Raw genomic sequence first — 22058 nt, 5'->3', positions numbered from 1 at the left:
CTAGCTTATAGTTTACTTTCAATTTTTATCAATGGACACATTCTTGTAAGAAATGGTTATAAATACGACCAGCAGCAATGGAAGATACTTCCCATATTCGTTAATGTCTTCATCCTCTCCTAGGGGCCGTCCTTAGGCGAGGTTCGGTACCCGTGAGTGGGTTCCCCTCAACTGGTCTGTTAATTTCATAAGGTTGCGATTTGAGGTCAGGATAACAAACGTAGGCCAGATCAAAAAAAATTTAAGGGACTATTCTCTTGTTATCTCTCCGGCCGTCAAGAGCAACGCATAGGCAACCTACTACACATGCACAAATATATTGTAGAACTTTTATTGGATATCTCAGAGGAAGTTACCCTTTTCAACAACCAGTTGCTAACTCTCCTATATAATTATACAATTTAATTAATATGCATCACAGTTTTTAACAGGTGCAGTTCATAAAATCGAAATATATACAAAGAGCCATTTCACAAAATCTCATTTAATCATGTTAAGTAAACTTTTTAAAAGCAAAAAGCATTAACCTTCCTCCTAAATATCTGCTTATTAATCCATATTAGAAATTAATCATACATTCAATGCCTTAGTTAGTACTTGGTATCCTGCAATTATTCTAAAATGAACAAAATTATTTTTAAGTCACGAATTAGCTCCGAGGTAGTATTCAATAAAGATACTTGTTACTGTTTATTTATTTATAGTCGGTGTATTTTGTAGTAAGTGTGCATGACATTGTAGTTATTGTGTAAATACAATTATATAAAGAATAAATTTTAGTTTGATAGCACTTGTTTTATTACCCGCACATAAATCGAAAATTAGCACCAATTTTCACCAAAAAGGATAATATGATATTCAGACACAATTCAATTTGTTTTTCATCGTATTTATGTGACAGAACATTATATTTTATTTATATTATACTGCATATGAACTACGAACTGGTAAAAGTAGTATCAATTCAAATAGGACCTAAATAATGTCTGAAAATCATAGAAGCCTAAAATACGAGGGTGTACCTAAAGAAAATTTTATCTTTTTATGGTAAGTGTAACAATTACGTAATTTGATAGATCAATTTATTATTAAACATAATAACTACAACAAAATAATTTTAAACATTCTTTTACAGATAACACAGGCCTCTATACTTGCCAAAAATGAAACTGATCCAACTATCGTGCAAAACACTGATGTAAGCAATGCAAACAATACTTTGGATAAAGATTGTGATAATGTGGAGGTTGTAGTAAATAATAATAATATCACTGATTGTAATGATACTAAAGTGCAAAAAGCTGATGTACAAATACAAAACTGCGATACAATTGAAGCACAAATTGAGTGTACTAATGCCAACGTCATTGAAAATAATACAGAAATACAGAATTGTGCGCATAACGATCAAGAAGTTGATAAAATTGTAAAAGTAATACTAAAAATGAAATTCCGAACAGTGATACAATATTAAAATATGTATACAAAAAGAGTGACAAAGTTAAAGACAATAATAAATCCACGGGTCATGAAAAAATAGCTTAAAGCGTCGAAAACGATCATTAGCAAGTGGAATTAGTAATGAACTACTTAATCTGGAACAAAAAGCTCCTTTGATTGTCAACTATGAAACATCTCACGGCAATCGCCATGAACAAAGTTCACCTATTCGAAATGCTGAAAAAAATATAAAATCATCAGCGCTAGCAGATTTCAACATAGAAACTTTACATGCCAATAACAAAAAAACCATCCACAAAGAAATAGCAAACATTCTTCAAAGAGGAAATTATAATCCTCCGCCACCAAATGTTGAAGAAAAGCGAAACAGACAAGAAAATAGTATACCAAGAAAAAGTAGTGAAGACAATAGCAGCGAAAATAGCGCTTCGAGTGAAGAAAGTGGCGAACATATTAAAAATAGAGCTGTATATCAAAATCCTCCTACAAATCGTGAAAACAATAATGAAAACTCTGACGAATCGCAAGAAAGTAAGGAAAATAGAGAAAACTTTAATAAAGCTCATTATTCAGATAATGCAGTATCTGCAGAAAGTAAAGAGAGTGCTGAACAAATAGATAGTAAAGAGAAAACATCAAAATATTCAAAGTCTCTTGAACAGAGTGAAGAGAGCAATGAAAGAGATATAAAACCGAGAGATAAGCAACAATATTCAAACGATGACCACAAAAGTGAAGTATAAAAATAATCCACAAACTTTTGTTGAAAATAGTAATGAGAGCTCGGAAGAAGAGAAAACGCAAAAGTCAGAGCTCACCCGATGAATACAAAAATGCATTAAAAGAAAACAAAAACTCGGAACAGGCTATACAAGACGTAGGTCTAGAAGATTTTAGCTATGAAAGAATACAAGTTAATGCAAAAGGAGAGGTAGAACCTGCCAAAGATACCCATCAAAATATAAGTAGCGAACCAATAGTATTACAAACAACTACAAAACCTACAGCGGATCTAAAGACCTACAATGAAGAAAAGACAGCATCAATAGAAAGCGATGAAACTTCTGGCAGTATTGAAAAAGACCAAAGTAGTGAACCAGTCAATATTAATGATGGAGAAGTCAAACCAGTGGTGGAAATAAATAGAGATGCGGACAGTATTGAATTAAGTGAAAAAAATACAGAAGGATCTTCAAAAAGTGACAACGAAAATGAAAGCTTAGAAACTCTTTTAGGAGTTAACATACCCGATAATAATCATAATGATGAAGAGAGTAGTAAAATAATTGGAAATAAACCAGAGGAAGAAGGCGATGTGAAGCAAGAATTTGAAAGAATACCTACAGATTATAAACACGATAACAAAAAACAAAGTGAAGAAAACGAAAGTGTAAAACCCAGTGTCATAGAAAACAAAAACTCAAATTCAAATAATGACGAGGGTACACTTGACGTATTCAAATCAAAAGACGAGAACTTTGATGAGAACTTGAAGATAAAATTCGCAGATGTGACAGTTAAGTTACCAGAAATAAAACTACCAGACGATGTTTTAGATTATGCACGTGAGGAACCAACATATACATATGGATCAAAACAAGACAATAATAATAAAACAAACTGGCTATAATAACTATTATAATGACGATGATAATAATCAGAATCAAAAACAAAAGAAAGTAATAACGACGACACCGACGATGAGCCTGCTTACTATGGATATTATGATGACAGAAATGAGAAACAGGCTTACAAGAAGAAGATGATTCTGAAGAAGATGAGGATGAAGAAGAAGATGATGATGACTTGTATGAAAAATTCGTCCGGGAAAGATTCGGTAAACGTGGTTCATCCAAAAGCGATCTGAGAAACTGCAAGATATTAACAGTAAACCACACAATCCACAATTGTACGCAACTATAAAGAATATTCTCAAAAAAACTGAACAAGTTCGTAAGGAGGCCGAAACAAGTGGTGACCCTAAAGCAGGTTACGCGTGGACTTTAGAATACGGTGAAAACGCGTAGCATTTAAAAAATCTATACTAGGTAATTTATAACGATTAGTATAAGTGTACTTGAATAATAAAATTGTATGATACTATATACAATAACATGATTTTAATAGTGTTTGCATTTATCTAAATTGTTTGTAAGAAAATTCGATTAACTTAGGCTTTGTAAATAAAGAAATGTAATAAACAGAATAATTGGTATTTTTTTCATGTCTTCATAAACCTTATACTTAACTAGAACTGAAAAAAAAAAGTGAAAACTACTGTCTTCAAAATGAATTAGTATAAAGTTGTTTTTTATTGCTTTTAATGAAGAGACAAGCTCGCTTTTTGGTTGATGGTATCGCTCATAAACACTAGAAAAACCAACCAACACCTTGAATTACAAAGTATTATTTGGTATTTAAATGCGGTCGGCATCATAAGACATCGGATGTTAAGTCTTATTATGTCCAGTAGTTAAACTGGCTACAAAGTTTTTTAAACCGAAACACAACAGTGACTATATACTGCTGCTTGGCGACAGAAATGGGAAATGGACGTCGTGGTGGGACCTAGCAAGGCGGACTCTCACATATGAGAGATCAACCACCAGTATGACTATGTTGGTTAAAAGGGGTAGAGAGTTAAAAAGCTCCCCCGAGCAACTCTCCCACTAGAGCTTTCACTTCCCTATACATTATAATACTCTGGCCATCGCTGCTTGAATGATAAATGATTTTCCATACATATTATAATTCTCTTTGATAAATGATAATATTCAAAAACTTTTATGAAGTCATTGACGCGGACCACTTCCAGTGTTGCCATTCCTATGCTAGTGCGTGTGGTGCGACCTCAGATTATAAAAACTATACATAATATAAATGCATTCATCCAAAAGCTCCCCGATTATTCTATTGTTATGAAAATTGTGATAAGTGATACATAAATCAGGCTATCCGGATAGCGCGACGGAAGTTTTTGTTTGACGAACAGTCCTGCCGTTTCGTGAATAAAGGACACATGCTGCATTACACGGAAAAATTCTCACCATAGGATTGTGGCCTAACCTGTCTCTACTTGATGCATAATATAAATTTAAATAAAAGCTAACTTTACATAGTAGGTAACTGGTTTCGATTAGGCTGCATGGCTTTGTGTCTTGTTTATCTAAAAAGTAAGAATCAATTAAAAAACATCTGTCAATAACATAACCTCAAACTGATTTTCATATAAAAGGTTACTATAGTGGTTTATCGAAGCATCTGATACTAATTTTAGCATTTAACGGGAAATCAATTTTATTTCCATGAAAATGACTGACGAAATCCAAAAGAAATTTCAAAAAGAACTCGAATTGTACAATGGTGTGCAAAAAGATATTAAAAAGGCGATAGGTCTGAAGCAGCAATTAGACAGCCAGTTAAATGAAAACAAAGCTGTAAAGGAAGAATTAGCGCTATTAAAGAAAGATTCTGAAGTATACAAACTGATCGGGCCAGTTTTAGTAAAACAAGATTTAGATGAAGCGCGGACCAATGTCAGCAAGCGTATGGAATACATCAGTAAAGAGATCAAAAGAACAGATGATCACATATCCGCGTTAGAGAACAAACAAGAGGCGCTGCAGGAGAACCTCAACAAGCTCAGGAATGATCTTGGGAAACTGAAGTTAAAAGCTTGAAATTAAACATCATGATTTATTGCTAAAATGTAAACCTAATGCTATAACGCCTTAAATTAACATATTATGTGTGTAATATTTTCCTAATTATAAAGTATAGTAACTATATTTTGTTTTCTTTAGTGTTTGGAAACTTCAGATATTATTCATTAAATAAATAAATTAGTATCTTAGTATGTGTGTTTACTAAAGGATATGGATAGAAAATAGAAATACATATTTATAATAAGCAATTATTAGTAAAGTTCTAGTAGGTTTCCCACAAATATAACTTTTTAACCTGTTAATACTTTAAAAATTACTAAGCAAGAGTAGACTCTGAAAGGACTCTACATCTTTTGTAAACATAAAAGATTACAATAAGTACACAATTATGTTACTTTTATTGTTAAAAATCAATTTAATTAAATACTATTGTATTCCTGGATACTTAAGCTAATATATTGGCCTACAATGTGACACATAAAAACAAATGTGAAGATGAAAGTGTACCTCATCACATGTAAAAATGTAAGGTTACATATTATCACCATGACTGTACTTGTGTATGGGAAAAGTGCATTGCAAAAAGTACTTGCTCCCCCTGGATTCAACAAAGTGCAATAGAAACATACATTTGTATATAAGTATGTTGAATAAATAGGATTGGATCAAAAGTTAATACTTAAAAAAACTGGGTATGCCCATGCACACTCCTAATACAATTATTGTCATACAATTTATCTCCTCCATTACCCACAGCAATTAAAAGAAAATTTCAAGTCAAGATTTTATTAGCAGTTGAATACATAGTTAATGTTTTTTTTAATTCAGTTTCTTTTATATCCAGCACCTATGAATGGTAACATTAGTGACACGGAATCTTGTACTAGATTTTCACTACCTTAATCCATTTAAAAAATAAACACTTTTTTAGAAATTGTTTCTTTTCATTTCTTTGATCCTTCTCAAATAAAAGTAATTTTCTATACATATTTCTACTAAGACTAATGATTTAAAATAAAACAAAGATTTTTTTCAATATATTTTATTTAATGTATAAAATACAAAAATATAATTTTAGAATACTTTTAATGGCACTTACCAGGAATGTAGACAAAGTAAAAATTCCTATCAATAAAATTCCTCATTTATTTATATTTATAATTAATGACAATAATACTCATGTATAATATAAGTCAATATTACATCCTTTTTATGCATGTTGAAGATTTAGCTTAAATTTCATGACCAACTCTAGGAAACATTTGGGAATAATTAATAAATTAATATCATTGTTTCCAAATTATAGACTGCCCAATATCACATATCTTGATAATTTTTTTTTATAAATGTCCTAAAAATAATCTTATAACTATTATAAATGCTTGTCACCTATAAATAGTATAAAGCGCATCTTATCACTTATTATATGAATCAAATAATGGCTCATAGGAATTGTCATATTTATGCAATACATTTTTTACTCTATAATTCTTAAACTATAGAATATTTTCTTATAAAAAATAGCTTTCTTATAAAATATATTTTATCATTCAAATGGTCCCATAGTCAATCAGTTTATATCGTCAACACTAATATCATAATTCATTTTTCATAATAAACTGTAATATGTAAATACTATAAAGCCTTACCATTTAAAGTAGAAATATAAAATATCAAATATAAATTCATATTTCAATAGCTGAAGAAAAACTGTATAAATTATGTGACAATAATCATAGTTGCATACTTCATTTGATTCTACTCTGAACACATGGAACGCTGCAAAATGGCATTTCTTGTTTAACGACAAAGCGGCCGCTTAGCAAACTTTTACCACACATTCGGCCGGAGCAAATGAAGCAATCAGCATGCCAATGCATATTGCCCCATGAGACACCCTGCTGCTCCGGGCCAATCACACCGCCGCACGCCCGACATCTCTCCGCGTAAAACTGATCATAGCAAGACAAGCAAACGGGAAGACCAGTCTTATCATCAGGCACGTATTTCTTGCCTCCGAGAGGCGCATCGCAATGATAACAGCAAAAATGCTGCACATGAAAAGCCCTGCCTTCCGCGGCCGTATAAGGGCGTGTGAATATCAACTCGTCGCAACCAGCGCAACGTGGTATTTCCAGTACGTTAGCCAAATCTCTCGCGCAGTAGATCTCACCTTTATGATAGAAGTAAACCAAGTCAGCCAAAAGTTCTCCACACTTGCTGCATGTGAAACATTGAGGATGCCAGATGGCTTCTTGTCCAGCCCTATCGGCTTTCACGGCAACTTCGCCGGCAAACATCGATTTCTTACAGCGTTGGCAAGGCACACCCTCATTATAAAGTTTTCTGTTGAATTCCATCTCTGCTGGACTTAGCGAGAAATCAGTAAGTTGATCAATTAGAGGGGACACTTGATCGTCATAGGTGACTGCTTGATGTTCTACTTGATAACCAGCGTTATCAGGTGGCTGAACATCGTCATTGGATTGATTGTTCCAATCATTGTTACTTGGAGGCACTGCACCAGGGTACGTACTGTAGTTCGGCAATGGTGGCGGCGGAAGATCGTCTTCGGAATGACTGCGCAGATATTCTCTCAAAGGCGCGGTCTGCTGAGGCTCCACTTGGTTAATTGGCTTCGTACTTGTTGAATACTGAGGATTAATCTTGGTAGAACAAATTGTGCCACTATGTTCTGGAGTAGTTGGCTCGTGCTTCCAGCTCCAAATTTCACCGTTAGGTGCGAATATAGTGCCCTTTTGAATTCTGCTGTCCATAACCTTTGCATTACCCATGACATTATTGTTGGTCGTTGACCATAAATCAGGCATGATTTGGGCTCCCAAAGCCTTACAGAACTCATTAGTCTCCTCTCTAAACTGTGGATTAGTGTTGTACTCGTCACGGAAGAGTTTAATTGGTTGAAGGTAAACATCATTAGCTACTGGTACATTCAAATCATTAAGGTTTTTAAACAGTTTATCATACACTGGCCCATGTTCAACTGCACTCTTGATTCTGTCAGATTCTATACGCATGACGTAAAGTTTGTCTTTCACCAGTCGACTGAGGATGGGACTAGACTTGTAATCTGGTAGGTTCGCAGCACTGCTTACAACATTGCCCTGGGAATCTAGCACCAATTTCTTATCAGATGCATTTTTAGGTACTATATTGTACTTTACGCCCCTGGAAATGTTCGAAATCTTCAGCGGTAACGCATATGATTTCGAACGGAATGTGACTTGCTGTTTTCAATAGTAAACACATCTCCGTTCTGGAGAGGTCCAACTCGGACGACATTACCCATGCCCACTACGTGATCTTTGATGCGCGCGATGTATTCCTGCAAACAAACAAGTTAACATTTCATGCTCATTTAATATTTCTCTGGGTAACATTCATAAATGGATATATACTATAATAAACCAAATCACTGTTAAACTAAAAAAATAAAAAAATCTAACCATCAACCCTGTTAAGTTTAATTGATTTATTTTTACTTTTGACAAGCAAAAGCTCATGAACTAACACAGAAAAAGATCTGAATGTTATCAACGTGAATCGACTGGAGTACCAATCATTAGACTCATAAACAACTCAACAACTGTGCGTACAGTGTGTTCGCTCTTCTCTTGGTCGGTGGCATGGTGTCTTGCAGCAGTGGCGACGTCGTGCGGCGGCAGCTGCGTGCGGAGTTGAGCGCGGCGTCGCTTCGCCGCCTCGGAGCCAGACACCGGCGCCAACGACCCCAGACATGACATGTACTCCGACACCTTGGAACAGAGTCACTGATTAATATCTTGCCAGACATGGTCAAAGAGCAGTACATTAAGTATACTTTAGTATTTAAATTTGATTCTTCTGGATTATCATGCCTTAAAAAAATCCCACATTCCCAGATTATTGGGATATGTTAATGTATTATTTTTGACAAATTCTGAGACTATGTTAATAATGCAATTGACACCTGTAAAACAAGTATTATCCATACAGTTTATATTAATATATTTTTATATTCCTTATCATAGTACTAGCTTTTGCCCGCGGCTCCGCCCGCGTTATTAAGTTTTTCAGGCTAAAGTTTTCCGTTATAAAAGTAGTAGTTTCCCGGGAGCCTATGTTCTTCCCAGGGTCTCAAACTGTCTCCATACCAAATTTCATCTTAATACGTTGGGTAGTTTTTGAGTTTAACACGTTCAGGCAGACAGATGCAGCGGGGGACTTTGTTTTATAATATATTTTTTAGAACTTTTTAAGAGGAACAATCTGTTGAGGTTTGCATAGCCAAATACAAAGCCTTTTTAATAATGTTATGTAAACTGGCCGTGTAACAGTATGTATCTTTTGAATTATTGTATTTGGAATGAAATAACAATGTACTGTTACTAAGCAATGTGTGCTAGTCTAATACGGTTGTCTAATGTGTTCACTCTATTGAAAATATAAGTTCCTATTCAACGGAAAACCTGGTTTACTTTTAACACTTACTCTGCAAGGGCGACTCGAAGCCCAACACAATCCCGTCATACATCATTGTTGCATAACTTTAACCGTTTACGCAGCGCACGCAACGGAAGCTCTCAAAACTAATAAATTTTCCTCGATTTGCAACATGTTTCATTACTGTTCCGCTCCTATTGGTCATAGCGTGATGATATATAGCCTATAGCACTCCAGGAACAAAGGGCTATCCAACACAAAAAGATTTTTTCAGTTCAAACCGGTAGTTCCTGAGATTAGCCATTACTGCTTCGCTCCTATTGGTCATAGCGTGATGATATATAGCCTATAGCACTCCAGGAACAAAGGGCTATCCAACACAAAAAGATTTTTTCAGTTCAAACCGGTAGTTCCTGAGATTAGCCATTACCGCTTCGCTCCTATTGGTCATAGCGTGATGATATATAGCCTATAGCGCTCCACAAATAAAGGGCTATCCAACACAAAACGAATTTTTCAGTTGAAACCGGTAGTTCCTGAGATTAGACATTACTGCTCCGCTCCTATTGGTCATAGCGTGATGATATATAACTTTGAGCACTCCACAAACAAAAGGATATCCAACCCAAAAAGAATTTTTCAGTTCGAACCGGTAGTTCCTGAGATAAGACAATACTGCTCCGCTCCTATTGGGTATAGCGTGATGATATATAGCCTATAGCACTCCAGGAACAAAGGGCTATCCAACGCAAAAAGAATTTTTCAGTTCGAACCAGTAGTTCCTGAGATAAAACATTACTGCTCCGCTCCTATTGGGTATAGCGTGATGATATATAGCCTATAGCACTCCACGAACAAAGGGCTATCCAACGCAAAAAGAATTTTTCAGTTTGGACCGGTAGTTCCTGAGATTAGCGCGTTCAAACAAACAAACAAACTCTTCAGCTTTATATAATAGTATAGATTATCAAAACTACTATATTAAATCGGCTTTTTCTATCTACAGGACGTTATAAAAGTAGTGCAGTTTAATTAAAAATAAACAGATGATCTAAAACTATATCCCATATTATAATAATATTATCAATCTTTATCTGAGCTGTGATATTGACATGTTAGGAGTGCTGATAACATTGAAAAACAAGGTGATAATATTATTTAATTCCTTACTTACCAACTCTGTGGAAGCATTGGGTGGTACCCAGTCGAGTTCTACGGGCTTGTCAGTAACACCACGGATTTTGATGAGAGGCACTGGAAAATCATAATAATGGAGTTTAATAGTATTTTTTTATGAAACTCCTGCAATTTGATATTATTATTTAGTCACCAATTAATCTATCCAATTATAATCGATATATTTATTATAATCAAACAAATGAAGACAGTTCTTTTATTGCCAGTCAAATCTCCCAAGAAAACATTATCATTATGCCTGTTTTCGTAAGGGTGTACTATTTAAGTATCATAAACATTTTCCACTATGAGATGTTTTATCTCCCATCATATCAGCCATGCTATATGAATAATAAATTAGATTCGTCACTCTAAGCATATCCTTCCGACACATAATAAACCACTTTAAAACAATAAATATCTCATTCCATATAAGATTACTGTAATCACAAGTTACATCTGGCTATTAATTAAGGATGCGTTATGTCTTAAGTGGATGATAACCAATGACGCCAATGTGAGATTAAGGACAAACCAAATCCTACCTTACTTGATGCTTATATAAATGTGACTAATGTATTCTATGTACTGTAGTCAGTAGCGGCTTTACCCACGCTAGAGCAAAAAAATATGGCCCGAGACCAGTGCAGAACAAAAAATATTTACGCAAAGCCCTCGAGAGTTACGTAGTTCACCACACAACCCTTAATGCCGCGACTTATAGAGTAGAAATTAAGCAGCAAAATATTTATCATATAGCAAACATTATTATATACTTTGGTGTATTAACATACACATATATAATAATTACAACTTTGGCTCTTTGTTTATTAAAATTAATATGCTCAGAGAAGTGTGTAGCACAAACCTCACATTTAAGCAGGATTTAGGATATGGAAGATGAAAATTATTTTTTCAAATTATTATATACCCTATCCCTTGAACATATGATACAATTATCTATGGTATGTAATACTAGCGCCTATTGTCTACTTACTAGAAGCCTTTTTAGGTCTTGCGGTGCCCAGAAGCTCAAACTGGGCCCATCCAGATAAATCATCATCTTGGACATCATGGACATCTTTGCTGCAGTGGCATGATCTACACACTTTGCGCCAAAAATGCAGATCCAAGCCGGGGCATGTGGGGCCTGTAACAAACAATCATTGCTGAGTCATCAGCTTTAGTGATGACTTACAATACTAAGTATTATTTGATATTTGACAAATCAGCATTATCAATATTTACTTAGGTATTTCCTGATGAAGCTTTGTGTAATAAATAGCAAGGCAATATAATATTTCCAAGAATTTAATATTTATTGTTAAGGTTTATATTACTTACATATATAATATATGTAATAAATAAAATGGGCAAGTTACTCACACATGTAAGTGTTGTTTAAGCCACATGTTAAAGTTCTTAACATCTACATATTTTTAATAGACATTATAATTCCAGTATTACATTTCTTTATATTGCTGCTGAGCAGCTCTCTAGTTACAACCCATAAACAATAAATAAAACTATCCAGAACTTTGAAGGCCAAAGTAAAGAGTGGCATTACAATGCTTGTGTCACAGTTAGATATGATGAAATCTAGTAATTACATACTACATGAATGATATAGTTAATATAAGATGTAGCATGTTATGTTTGTTATGCAGGATAAATATATCAGATGTTACATATTTCACAGTTTAGAAATGTTAAGTGTATACAAAAATATATATATTTGATATTATATGTTTAAAAATTATAGTATTAATTAGTGTGTTATTTAATAGTTAGTATAGTTAATAGCAAAAATATTGTATTAGGTTTCAATTACCTGTAAAGATATTGTACAAATGATAATGAATAAATAAATGAAAAATTACTAGGGTAGTAATGTGAATAAGTTTGTAATTCATATTTATCAAAGTGAAATCTTGTATTAATTACAAAACACTTATCAAGATATTATGATAACACCCCATTTACCTCTTAATACACATTAATTACATTATTAATTGCAACATGCACCGCAAAATGTAGATCCAGTATCACAAATATGTTGGTATATTATATTGAATGATAATGTTACTATCAAACTCATACTATATTATCTCTGTTCCTGGCATCAGAATAGTATCACATCCTGATTTGGAGTTCCATTATATTATGTGATAATTATTTGGAAATTTATTGAGCAAATTAAGTACGCGTTTTAACATACGTAAGATTGAAAATAAAAACTGCTAATTTATTTACGTTAAAACCTTATTTACATAAATCAATACCAGAAACATTATCTTAACATTTACAAACTCCTAAACTTATTGACTTCTAAATGCAGTCTAGTTTAATTATACCTCTTTAGTAAACTAAACAATAAACAATGATAGTGTGTCAAGGCATAAAAAGTACATACCGCATGAATTGCAGGGAGCACCGGCGCCGCTATCATGTCCAAGCCGCGCTTTACTTAATTTCTCCCGTTGACTTTCTAGCTTTGATAACCAAGCCGGCGCCTCCGGAGTCTCCACACATGACTCACTCATCTGCACACAAAGTTAAAGCTGCAGCACACTATAACATTTAAATCCTGATAAGTACAAAACACTGTACATTACCTTTCTGTCTGATGATAAAACTGATTAAATTTAAAATGTTTGTTGTATCATATAACGCTCAGACGAAGAAGAGCATGAAGAGTAGAAAAAATAAAAACAAGAAAATACAATTTGCAAAGTATAAAAAAAAATTAACGAAATCTCCTCAGATAAACTTGTGTTAATGAACTAAAATGACAGACATGAAAAACGAATGAATCAATGACGGTGCTACCAGTATATTTAATACGTAAAACTACGCAATTATAAAAAACAATACTTTCATAAGTTTAAATAACGAATTCAAATCAAGAAAATATTGTAATTATTTAAATTAATAAGTATAAGATAAATTTAGTTGTTTTCAAGTTAAAATATTTTTTTTAAAATGTATTTAACATTTTTCAAGTCAGCAGTATAATTATTCAGTTCTTGTATATAATTAGCGAGGTTGGCAAGTATCAGTCTTGATCAATGAACTTTGTAAATCACTTATAGGATTGTTATAAAAGTAGATAAGACCTAAATAATATTATTATGTTCTAATGGCTTTGGATATCGATAATGGAGTATGGGAATGTACGTTACATCACTTCGATTGGATTGGATCTTTAATTAAACGAACCACATTTGGGAATTTTACCAAAAAACATTTTCGATGACTGAACCGAGTTTGTGTATCGAGCTCCGCAGTCGATACCGGGGCAAACCTGCGAATGGGATATTGGAATCCCCCGGCTTAGCCACTGCAGGGCCCTAGAGCAAAGTTGGGAGCAGATAGCTGAGAAGGAAATGTGGAGGAAGGATAAGGAAACCTCTTAGCATGGGAGGAGGGGAAAAGGCCAGGAAATGTTCGCGAGCCCTTATAGGCCTCGGTGTCAATTGGCAAGCATGAGGTAAACATACTTAACTGTGTGCTTAGGGCCGCGACAAATGTCTCTCCGTGCATAGGGTCCATTTAGTGTGGAGACCGAGCGCACAAGCCAGATGGTAGGTCTCTCATATGTGAGAGTTCGTATGGATAGGTATCACCGCAATGTCCATTTCTGGCGGTAAGCAGCAGTGTGTAGTCAAGAACATTGTAGCCAGTGTAACTACCAAACGATACTTTGTAATTCAAATTATTGGATGGTCTTTCTACTGTTTATGAACGGTCTCATCATTCAAACCAATAAAAAAATAACGAGAATTGCCTCGAGGAGTTGACAGAACCGAGTTGAATGACAGTAGATACAAGTATATATTATTCATCCCTAAATTCCTTTGATGACAAAATCGAGTTCAGGTTAAATACCATTTAAATGCCATGACTACCCCAAAACGTCGGTGGTGGTGGTAATCTCTGGCGGTAAGATTTGGTTGGAAGACAATTCCTTCCCATTCCTTTCTCTCCTAACCCAAAATTCAATCAGTTTAATTTTAGATATTTACCACGACGATGACATAATATATAACAAATCGATAATGTTACATCCCTAGTTAAATAGTGTTGACATTCAATATTTCGACATAATATCCATTTTAACCTAAAGCTATAAGACCTATAAAACATAGTGAAACAAATAAAGATAATTTCAGACTGTCATGTACGGTTCGCTCTTGGACACATGATAATTAAACTTTTTATCTTGATTCTATATTTTTAAGACAGAACGCAGCTGGACGCGTCCTTGAATGGAAATTTTTAGTCTGTTTACGACTTTCATTAAAAAAATTCTTCCATCTTTCAATGCATTTTGGATTCCAGTCTTATTTCTTGTATAATCTAATAAAAAGTGCTACTTTTTTAGGGTATTTGCTGTAGAAATAGTTGTTTATAAATATTAAATTGTGAATATCTAATCAGGCAGCAAGACTAAAGTTTAAAAGGTGACGTTAACACATTGTATTTACCATACGTTCTAGTCCATAAATGAGTCATAAGTTTGTCTTTATTTATCAATATTTTTTTCTATAGATGTCTTCAGGAAGGCCTATCAAGTGCGTTGTTGTCGGCGACGGTACCGTGGGAAAACTTGTATGTTGATATCATACACTACAGACAGTTTTCCTGGCGAATATGTGCCTACAGTGTAAGTTAAGCCTTCATTGTTTGTTTTTTGGACGTGTATCGAATATTTTTATCTTAAAAAGGATTCGTACTATGATACGTAAACAGTAAAATATAAATAGGGAACATTTAAATTTATTTATGAAAGTAATATTATAGCTCTAATATATTTGTGTTTGGTCTATATTATCCATAGGTGTATATAAATAAGGTCCTCTGACGTTATGGATGTGATGCTTTCAGTTTCGACAATTACTCTGCTTATATGCTTCAGTGTAACAAGGTGAGTTTATGTTATGCATGATTATATTTGTGTATTTTTTATATAGTAGTGATAATAGAAACAGTTATGCATTATATTGAAATGTAAAAATATTATACCAAAGAAAATAAATGGGTAATTTACACTGTTACTCACAGCTTAATAAATTAAGGTACACACACAGTGTTAATAGGTTTTAAAGTGTAGCAAATTGTGTAAGATGGATTTCATGATGTTAAAGATATTCATTATTTTGTAATAACAAAATCTTACTAGATAAATCTGATATAATTATGTACTTTTTTATATCAGACCTTAGATAGACCAGAAGATAGCTTCTTGTTATTTATATAAGTATATCATTTTTATAAAAGAAATTACTTGTTGGTGTAGTATAACCTATTTATTTGAAATCTGTGAAAGATTCATGTGCTTTAGGCTAGTAGTAATAGGAACAATCAACAAGAATGTTGTAGACGTAATTTAGTTGTGATTTGGTGCCTTTATATAGTATTTTTAAACATAACTTCCTACAACATTGGGTGTTTTAACTGGAGGGTAAAGAAGCATTTGGGAGAGACCATTTGGGAGTCTTCATCTCTTGGCCTGTCAACATATTTTTGGGCCTTTCTTCGCTTCCTATCAGGTGCAGTGTGGTAACATTGCCACACTCTCAATAAAACAAAAGACATCTCGTCTAAGAAATAGTGTAAATCATATGCACAATAAGGCAACATTATTAATTTATTTTATTAATCCTGAAAGCTTTCTTATATTTGAATGTCATATTTAAAATATCATTTGAAGAGACAATTATTCTATAATAGCTTATTGCATGCAAAATGCAATCAATCCCAATAAGATATTTGTTGAAGCTAATTGGAGATACAAAAATCTTTCTAATGTTACATTTATTTTATTACATAGTATCATTTATTGACAACGCTGCTCATTGTAATGTCCATTCTCAGGAAAAAAATATAGCCCATAGCAATCATGAATTAGTGAAATTCCTGAATTGATACAATAATTTCAGAGTTTATTTCAGTCTATACTTCTATTTTACTAACATATAAAGCTGAATAGTTTGTTTATATTTGCTAATCTCAGGAAGTACTTAACCAATTTTGAATTTTTTCACTAATGGGAAGCTGCATTACAACTGAGTGCCACAGGGTACTTTTTTCCTTGGTAAAATATTTACCCCGCAAAACTAGTAGACGCGGGGCAAGCTGCAGGGAAAATAAAAAACAATATTTCATCTTTGTATCTGATAATCTTTTTGAAAATATTACTGCTCCAGGGCATATTAGAGACATTGAAAATATGTTTCCGCATTTTGTCTTTTATCTGTCATTTTTTCCAGGCATAGTAATATTTTGGAACAATATGTTTAACCATTGGAAGGCATGGCACATAGATTATTTCTAAAGTAGGCAAAATATATATTTTCGAAGCAAAATTCCATTCTATTAGTAAATCCATAATTTATCATACTTTGTTAATTCAACTAACTGATTCAGGTTATTGACTCACCTTCTAAATCATTAATGCACTCAGTAATTCCTCTAACTATTAGCAATATAGTTAGAAATATGATTTTTGTATAGTTTATTGTGGATTATGACTCATGGAATTGTTGTTAATTGAGCTTATTTATTAATTGTGTATTATTTAATTGGTTGTAGTCATTTGCTTAATTGTTGTGACAAATACATCATAATTGATCAATTGCTACATTTCAGCCCATCATCATACGAAAATGTGACTTCTAAGTGGTATCCTGAAATCAAACATCACTGCCCTGATGCACCTATCATATTGGTTGGTGAGTTGAGATTTTTATATATTTTTCTTTAATTTCTTGATATTTATTTATATTGTATCAATGTTTCTGGTTCTGATGCATAATTACAGCTCTACAAAATGAAAAATTCGAGATATTTTACATGATATAAGAATTTGCATTGAATGAATGTATTTGAAGATAATGTTAATGCCATATCTCAACAGTTAATAACACATAAAAAAAATACATGCTATATTTTGTATTTAGTAAGCATTGTTTAAAAATATAAAAAAAGTTTTATTACATTTGCAATACATTTTTCTAGGTACAAAGATTGACTTGAGAGATGACCGTGAAACACTAAGTCTGCTCTCTGAACAAGGCATGTCTCCATTGAAGAGAGAACAGGGCCAGAAGCTGGCCAATAAAATCAGAGCTGTCAAATATATGGAGTGCTCCTCTGACTCAGCTGTCTAAAAGCAGGTAAACATTTTGTTAAAGCCAAGACCAGCATTGAATGTTACTATACTCTGCTGTTATCATATGCAGTCTTGTGGAATTGGATGCAATAGTTCAAGTAAAATAATATCGCCCAATATATAAACTATAATCATTTGTAATCTACAAAACTTAACTAGGTGGGAGTCATAGAACTACATTATTTCTGTCTTGTGTAATTGTTTTATGTTTTTCGATGTTTTATATTAACATTATGTGTAATTTCCAGGTATTTGACGAAGCCGTTCGCGCGGTTTTGCGACCAGAACCACAGAAGAGACACCAGAGGAAGTGTTTAATTATGTAATTGTGACAAACTCCATGACAAATTAACGTTTATACAGGCAGGAATGTCTTAACAACAGTAATAATGTGTTTCTATACCAGTGCATTTTGTACAGTTTGCATTTTCTCAATAGCTTCATTGCCTCAATTTTTAAATTTGTTTATAACATTCTAATTTGTGCCATATGTTACTGATCATTACAATCTGACTCAAACGATTATTAGTGACCATCTGGAGCATCATACAAATATTTTTAGTTGTATTCTGCTTATATTTAAGCATGTGAAAATGCCAAAGATTTTAAGAATAGATGTAAGTCTCATTATATTTAGTTTTGTTGTATAAAACACTTGAATGGTTAGAAACAAATTGTTACTGTTATGCAAAATGACTGTAATGTTATTTTTATATATGCAACTGAACCTCAATATTCAATGTTTTCAAATGAATTCTTATGTAATTTGAGTAAGGACTGAAGTAGGAGCTAGTGTATAATGACATACTCTTTAATCTCGAATTATTTGCAAGCGATGAGCATTTACAAGTGACTGGGATATAATGTTTATAACTGGTATTTTATTTTGGAGAATAGAAATCGCGCTATTGAAGTGAATAGATGCGCTTTATCCGTTTTGGATTATCAAATTAATGTACTAATAGGCGCTGGAGATTGTTTATATTTAAGCTGACAATTCATAAAGGCAATAATTGATGTATTTTAACCGAATGTAATGTAAAATCATTGTAAAATTAGCATTGGCAGCTCGAATGACTGTAAGCTTTATACAATGAAGTAAATTGTTAGCATAAATGATTTAACTTTATGTTCATTTACTAATATTGACTTATTTGGTTAGCATGTGATTAAGTCGTGTGTTTATAATAATTCATTAGGGCGAGATATTTTTGTATTGTGACAATCTTAGAATAAGTATGAAGCATTTAAAACTAACTGTAATGAAAGATAAGCACAACTTTTTGATCGTTGTTTTCGACACAGAAATAGTACGAAGTGTAAGCTAGAGCGCTCGTAGTATGGGCCAGAACACAAAAATGTTTTATATACCTGATATTTTATAATCAAGTTCAATTGATTACTTTATTTAGATGAAGCATTATTTAATTATGGTTCGAATTTAGAATTGGGACCTGGAACACTGTTTTATATATTTCGACTGTTTGTTTATTGTCCAACTAGTAAACTAACAAACGAACCTCACGTTATTGGGTTATGCCCTCATTTTGACATTACAATATGTACAGTGTGCCACCTCTTCTCAGCACTACATATCATTAAAGTTTTTGATCTAGTCCCCTGATAAAAGAAACATGGAGAAGTATATTCAATACTCAAAATTAATGCATTACTCGCGTTTATATCACAAAGACAAGCATAGAGTTCTCAACGTTTACAAATGCTACCTTCATGCATAAAAAATTGCGTGTATCGTGTAAAGGCGACGTCAAATATTAAGTTGGTCCCGATGTGAGCTAACCCGTTATTTTATCGCTCATATCATATCAGTCTTATTATTTTATATACCTAAACAGCTTACACCATTTGCATTTAACCAAAGATACGCGTATTTCACCTTTTCCTTACCTGATACAGGTAATTTACATAAACATTGATAAATGATTTCCTGCTCTACGAAGTTTTGTTTAATGAAAAGTAAGTTTTCAAAGAATTAAGATTTTTTTTCAATGTAATGGGGAGAAGATTTTTTATGTTTAAATAAACTTTGCCACAAATAACGTTTACGTAATGAGCAGATACCTTCCCTAATTAGATTATTGTTGTATCATCGCAAAAGTATTCCTTTGGCATAATGTAACATTTCTGTGAGAACTTCCAATATTTTTATTTTATCATACTTCAAGTTTTATAGTTTTGCTACTAGTTATTGCAAAGCTAAAATCAATATCTTTTCAGCTACTTACATAATACAGAGCTACTATACTGTTTTATTATATTCATTACATAGTGTCATAAGATTCTTTCTTGATCCGACGATATCGATTGTTTACAAGAAAAATTATATTTACTAAGTTTATTGCTAATATAAATGTACTTGTTACGGCAGACGGATATTAGAAATGTACTGAAATCTATTATTTCTTAGACTGCTTTGATTTTTATGTAAAGCTTTGAAATTAATTCATGTATATAACTATTTATATAAGAGCTAAATGCGCAATTTAAGAATCGTGTATTACTGCACTTCATAAATTATTGAACTATAATCATTTTGTTTCATTAACACCTTAGCATAAGAATGGGGTTTAAATAAAAGGCATTGATATTATATAATTGATTCATATAATATAACACGTTTACATGTCATTGAAACATTTATAATACCTACACACGGATCAACATTAAATTAACATAGGTTTAACCTGAGCACATTATAACAGCTCCAATTAACTGCAAAAGATACAAAGTTAGTAAACAATTGGGTTAAGGAATCGGTATGTCATGATAATTGATTTAATCTATATCTCAACTTTGAGATAGTCATTGTGACTAGAAAACAATGTCGTACTGTAAATTATTAACAGCAATTTTTAAAACCATTAAATGCAGTTATGTTCAAGTGCATTGAAATGAAAAATATAACATTGTAAAACTACTTAAATCACTTAAACAGATTAATTGTATCCAGGTACAATAAGATTTTTATTCAAAACTTATTGCAGTAAGATTGTTACATTGTCCTGTGTTCTTAGGACTTCATAGAGCTAAACATAAAGTTGAGCACTTCTAACCGTGGACTGAATGCAGATTAAATATTTTCATATAAATTTCACATAAAAGCCTTTAATAAAATCTCTACTGTATATTTGCTATTGGATTTTCTTTCAAGCGAACATTCATTGGAATTGCATACATTATGAGAATAAGGGCAAGGATTTGTCAGTTACAAAATGCAAAAGATACATGTAAAATTATGCATAAGTAAAGTACAATATCCACTATTTATATTAGTTTACATGTGGGCACATTTGTTCTGTAGAATTATAATGTAACTAAAGGTCAAAATTGGAATCTAATTTTCAAGTCCTTAAATACAAATACATTAACAACTATAAACATAATTTTACTGACAAACAAACCTACAGTAACCATTTATAAATGCAAATCAATAGGAAAATGAACACATACAACAGAATAATTATGTTCTGCTGTGAACAAATTTTACTTAACATTTTATGACCAATTATAATAGTTTTACTTAAAATTTGCGACTTGCTAATCTCCTGACTAAGATATATAATGTAAAATACTGTGTTATTTTATTCCTATTACATCTACAATTTTCAGATGAGTTACTTTATGATTGCAAATCAAGTAAATAATTAATATTTTTGGGTCTTAAAATCACTGACATAAATAAACAGAATCTTAATAGATGTAATAACAATTCAGATTTCAAGATCATTACAATTAAAATTAACATACGATTATTAATATATCCTATGTGGTGAAATGGCAATTTAAAGAGAACTCAATTTCTTGCTATTTATTCTCAAAGTCAACATAATCAAAATTTTCAACATTGTATCCAACTTTTAAAAATTTTCAATATACACTTAAGCCTATAATGGTTTTACACAACATAGTCACTTAATAGTCATAATTATTATATCAGTCAGCTTTGAGCTTTCTGAATAAAAGATTAAAACATTATAAACAATGTTAAAATATAAGAAACTAGTATTAAAAATTAATCAGTTTCTAAACAAATCATTTTGTTGCCCCTATTTGCTTGATAATATTATATTTCATGCAATTTTAACACAGGTTTAAAATTACTAACTTAGGCATAATAA

General features: G+C 32.5%; 3 protein-coding genes and 1 pseudogene across 3 annotated transcripts; 3 read left to right on the top strand and 1 right to left on the bottom strand.

The window, feature by feature from the left end:
* Positions 1 to 1135: 1135 nt before the first annotated feature.
* On the top strand, positions 1136 to 2204 carry LOC119191096 (putative uncharacterized protein DDB_G0289963; the record flags this gene model as incomplete). The annotated part of the gene is made up of 2 exons (XM_037444977.1): positions 1136 to 1394; positions 1567 to 2204. Coding segments are annotated over 2 exons (897 nt in total), but the record flags the coding sequence as incomplete, so codon positions are not given.
* A 2425-nt stretch (positions 2205 to 4629) lies between these two features.
* Positions 4630 to 6060, top strand: LOC115445580 (prefoldin subunit 6). The gene has a single exon (XM_030171900.2). The coding sequence runs from the start codon at positions 4767 to 4769 to the stop codon at positions 5139 to 5141; it is 375 nt and encodes a 124-aa protein (XP_030027760.1). The 5' UTR covers positions 4630 to 4766; the 3' UTR covers positions 5142 to 6060.
* Positions 6061 to 6152: 92 nt separating this feature from the next.
* On the bottom strand, positions 6153 to 13555 carry LOC115445579 (testin). Its single transcript, XM_030171899.2, is given in 7 exon segments — positions 6153 to 8359; positions 8362 to 8472; positions 8744 to 8902; positions 10744 to 10823; positions 11743 to 11895; positions 13159 to 13288; positions 13361 to 13555. Coding segments are annotated over 6 exon segments (2118 nt in total). The 5' UTR covers positions 13361 to 13555; the 3' UTR covers positions 6153 to 6874.
* A 348-nt stretch (positions 13556 to 13903) lies between these two features.
* Positions 13904 to 17917, top strand: LOC119191095 (annotated as a pseudogene).
* The last annotated feature ends 4141 nt before the right edge of the window (positions 17918 to 22058 follow it).

Source organism: Manduca sexta, unplaced genomic scaffold, assembly GCF_014839805.1.
Source record: "Manduca sexta isolate Smith_Timp_Sample1 unplaced genomic scaffold, JHU_Msex_v1.0 HiC_scaffold_103, whole genome shotgun sequence".
Classification (NCBI taxonomy): Eukaryota; Metazoa; Arthropoda; class Insecta; order Lepidoptera; family Sphingidae; genus Manduca; species Manduca sexta.
Note: the sequence above shows the minus strand (reverse complement) of the source record. Positions and strands in the feature narration are given on the sequence as shown.

What these genes read in the sequence shown, in the direction of transcription:
- LOC115445580 (XM_030171900.2), top strand. Translation starts at nt 4,767, where the DNA reads ATGAAAATGACTGACGAAATCCAAAAGAAATTTCAAAAAGAACTCGAA.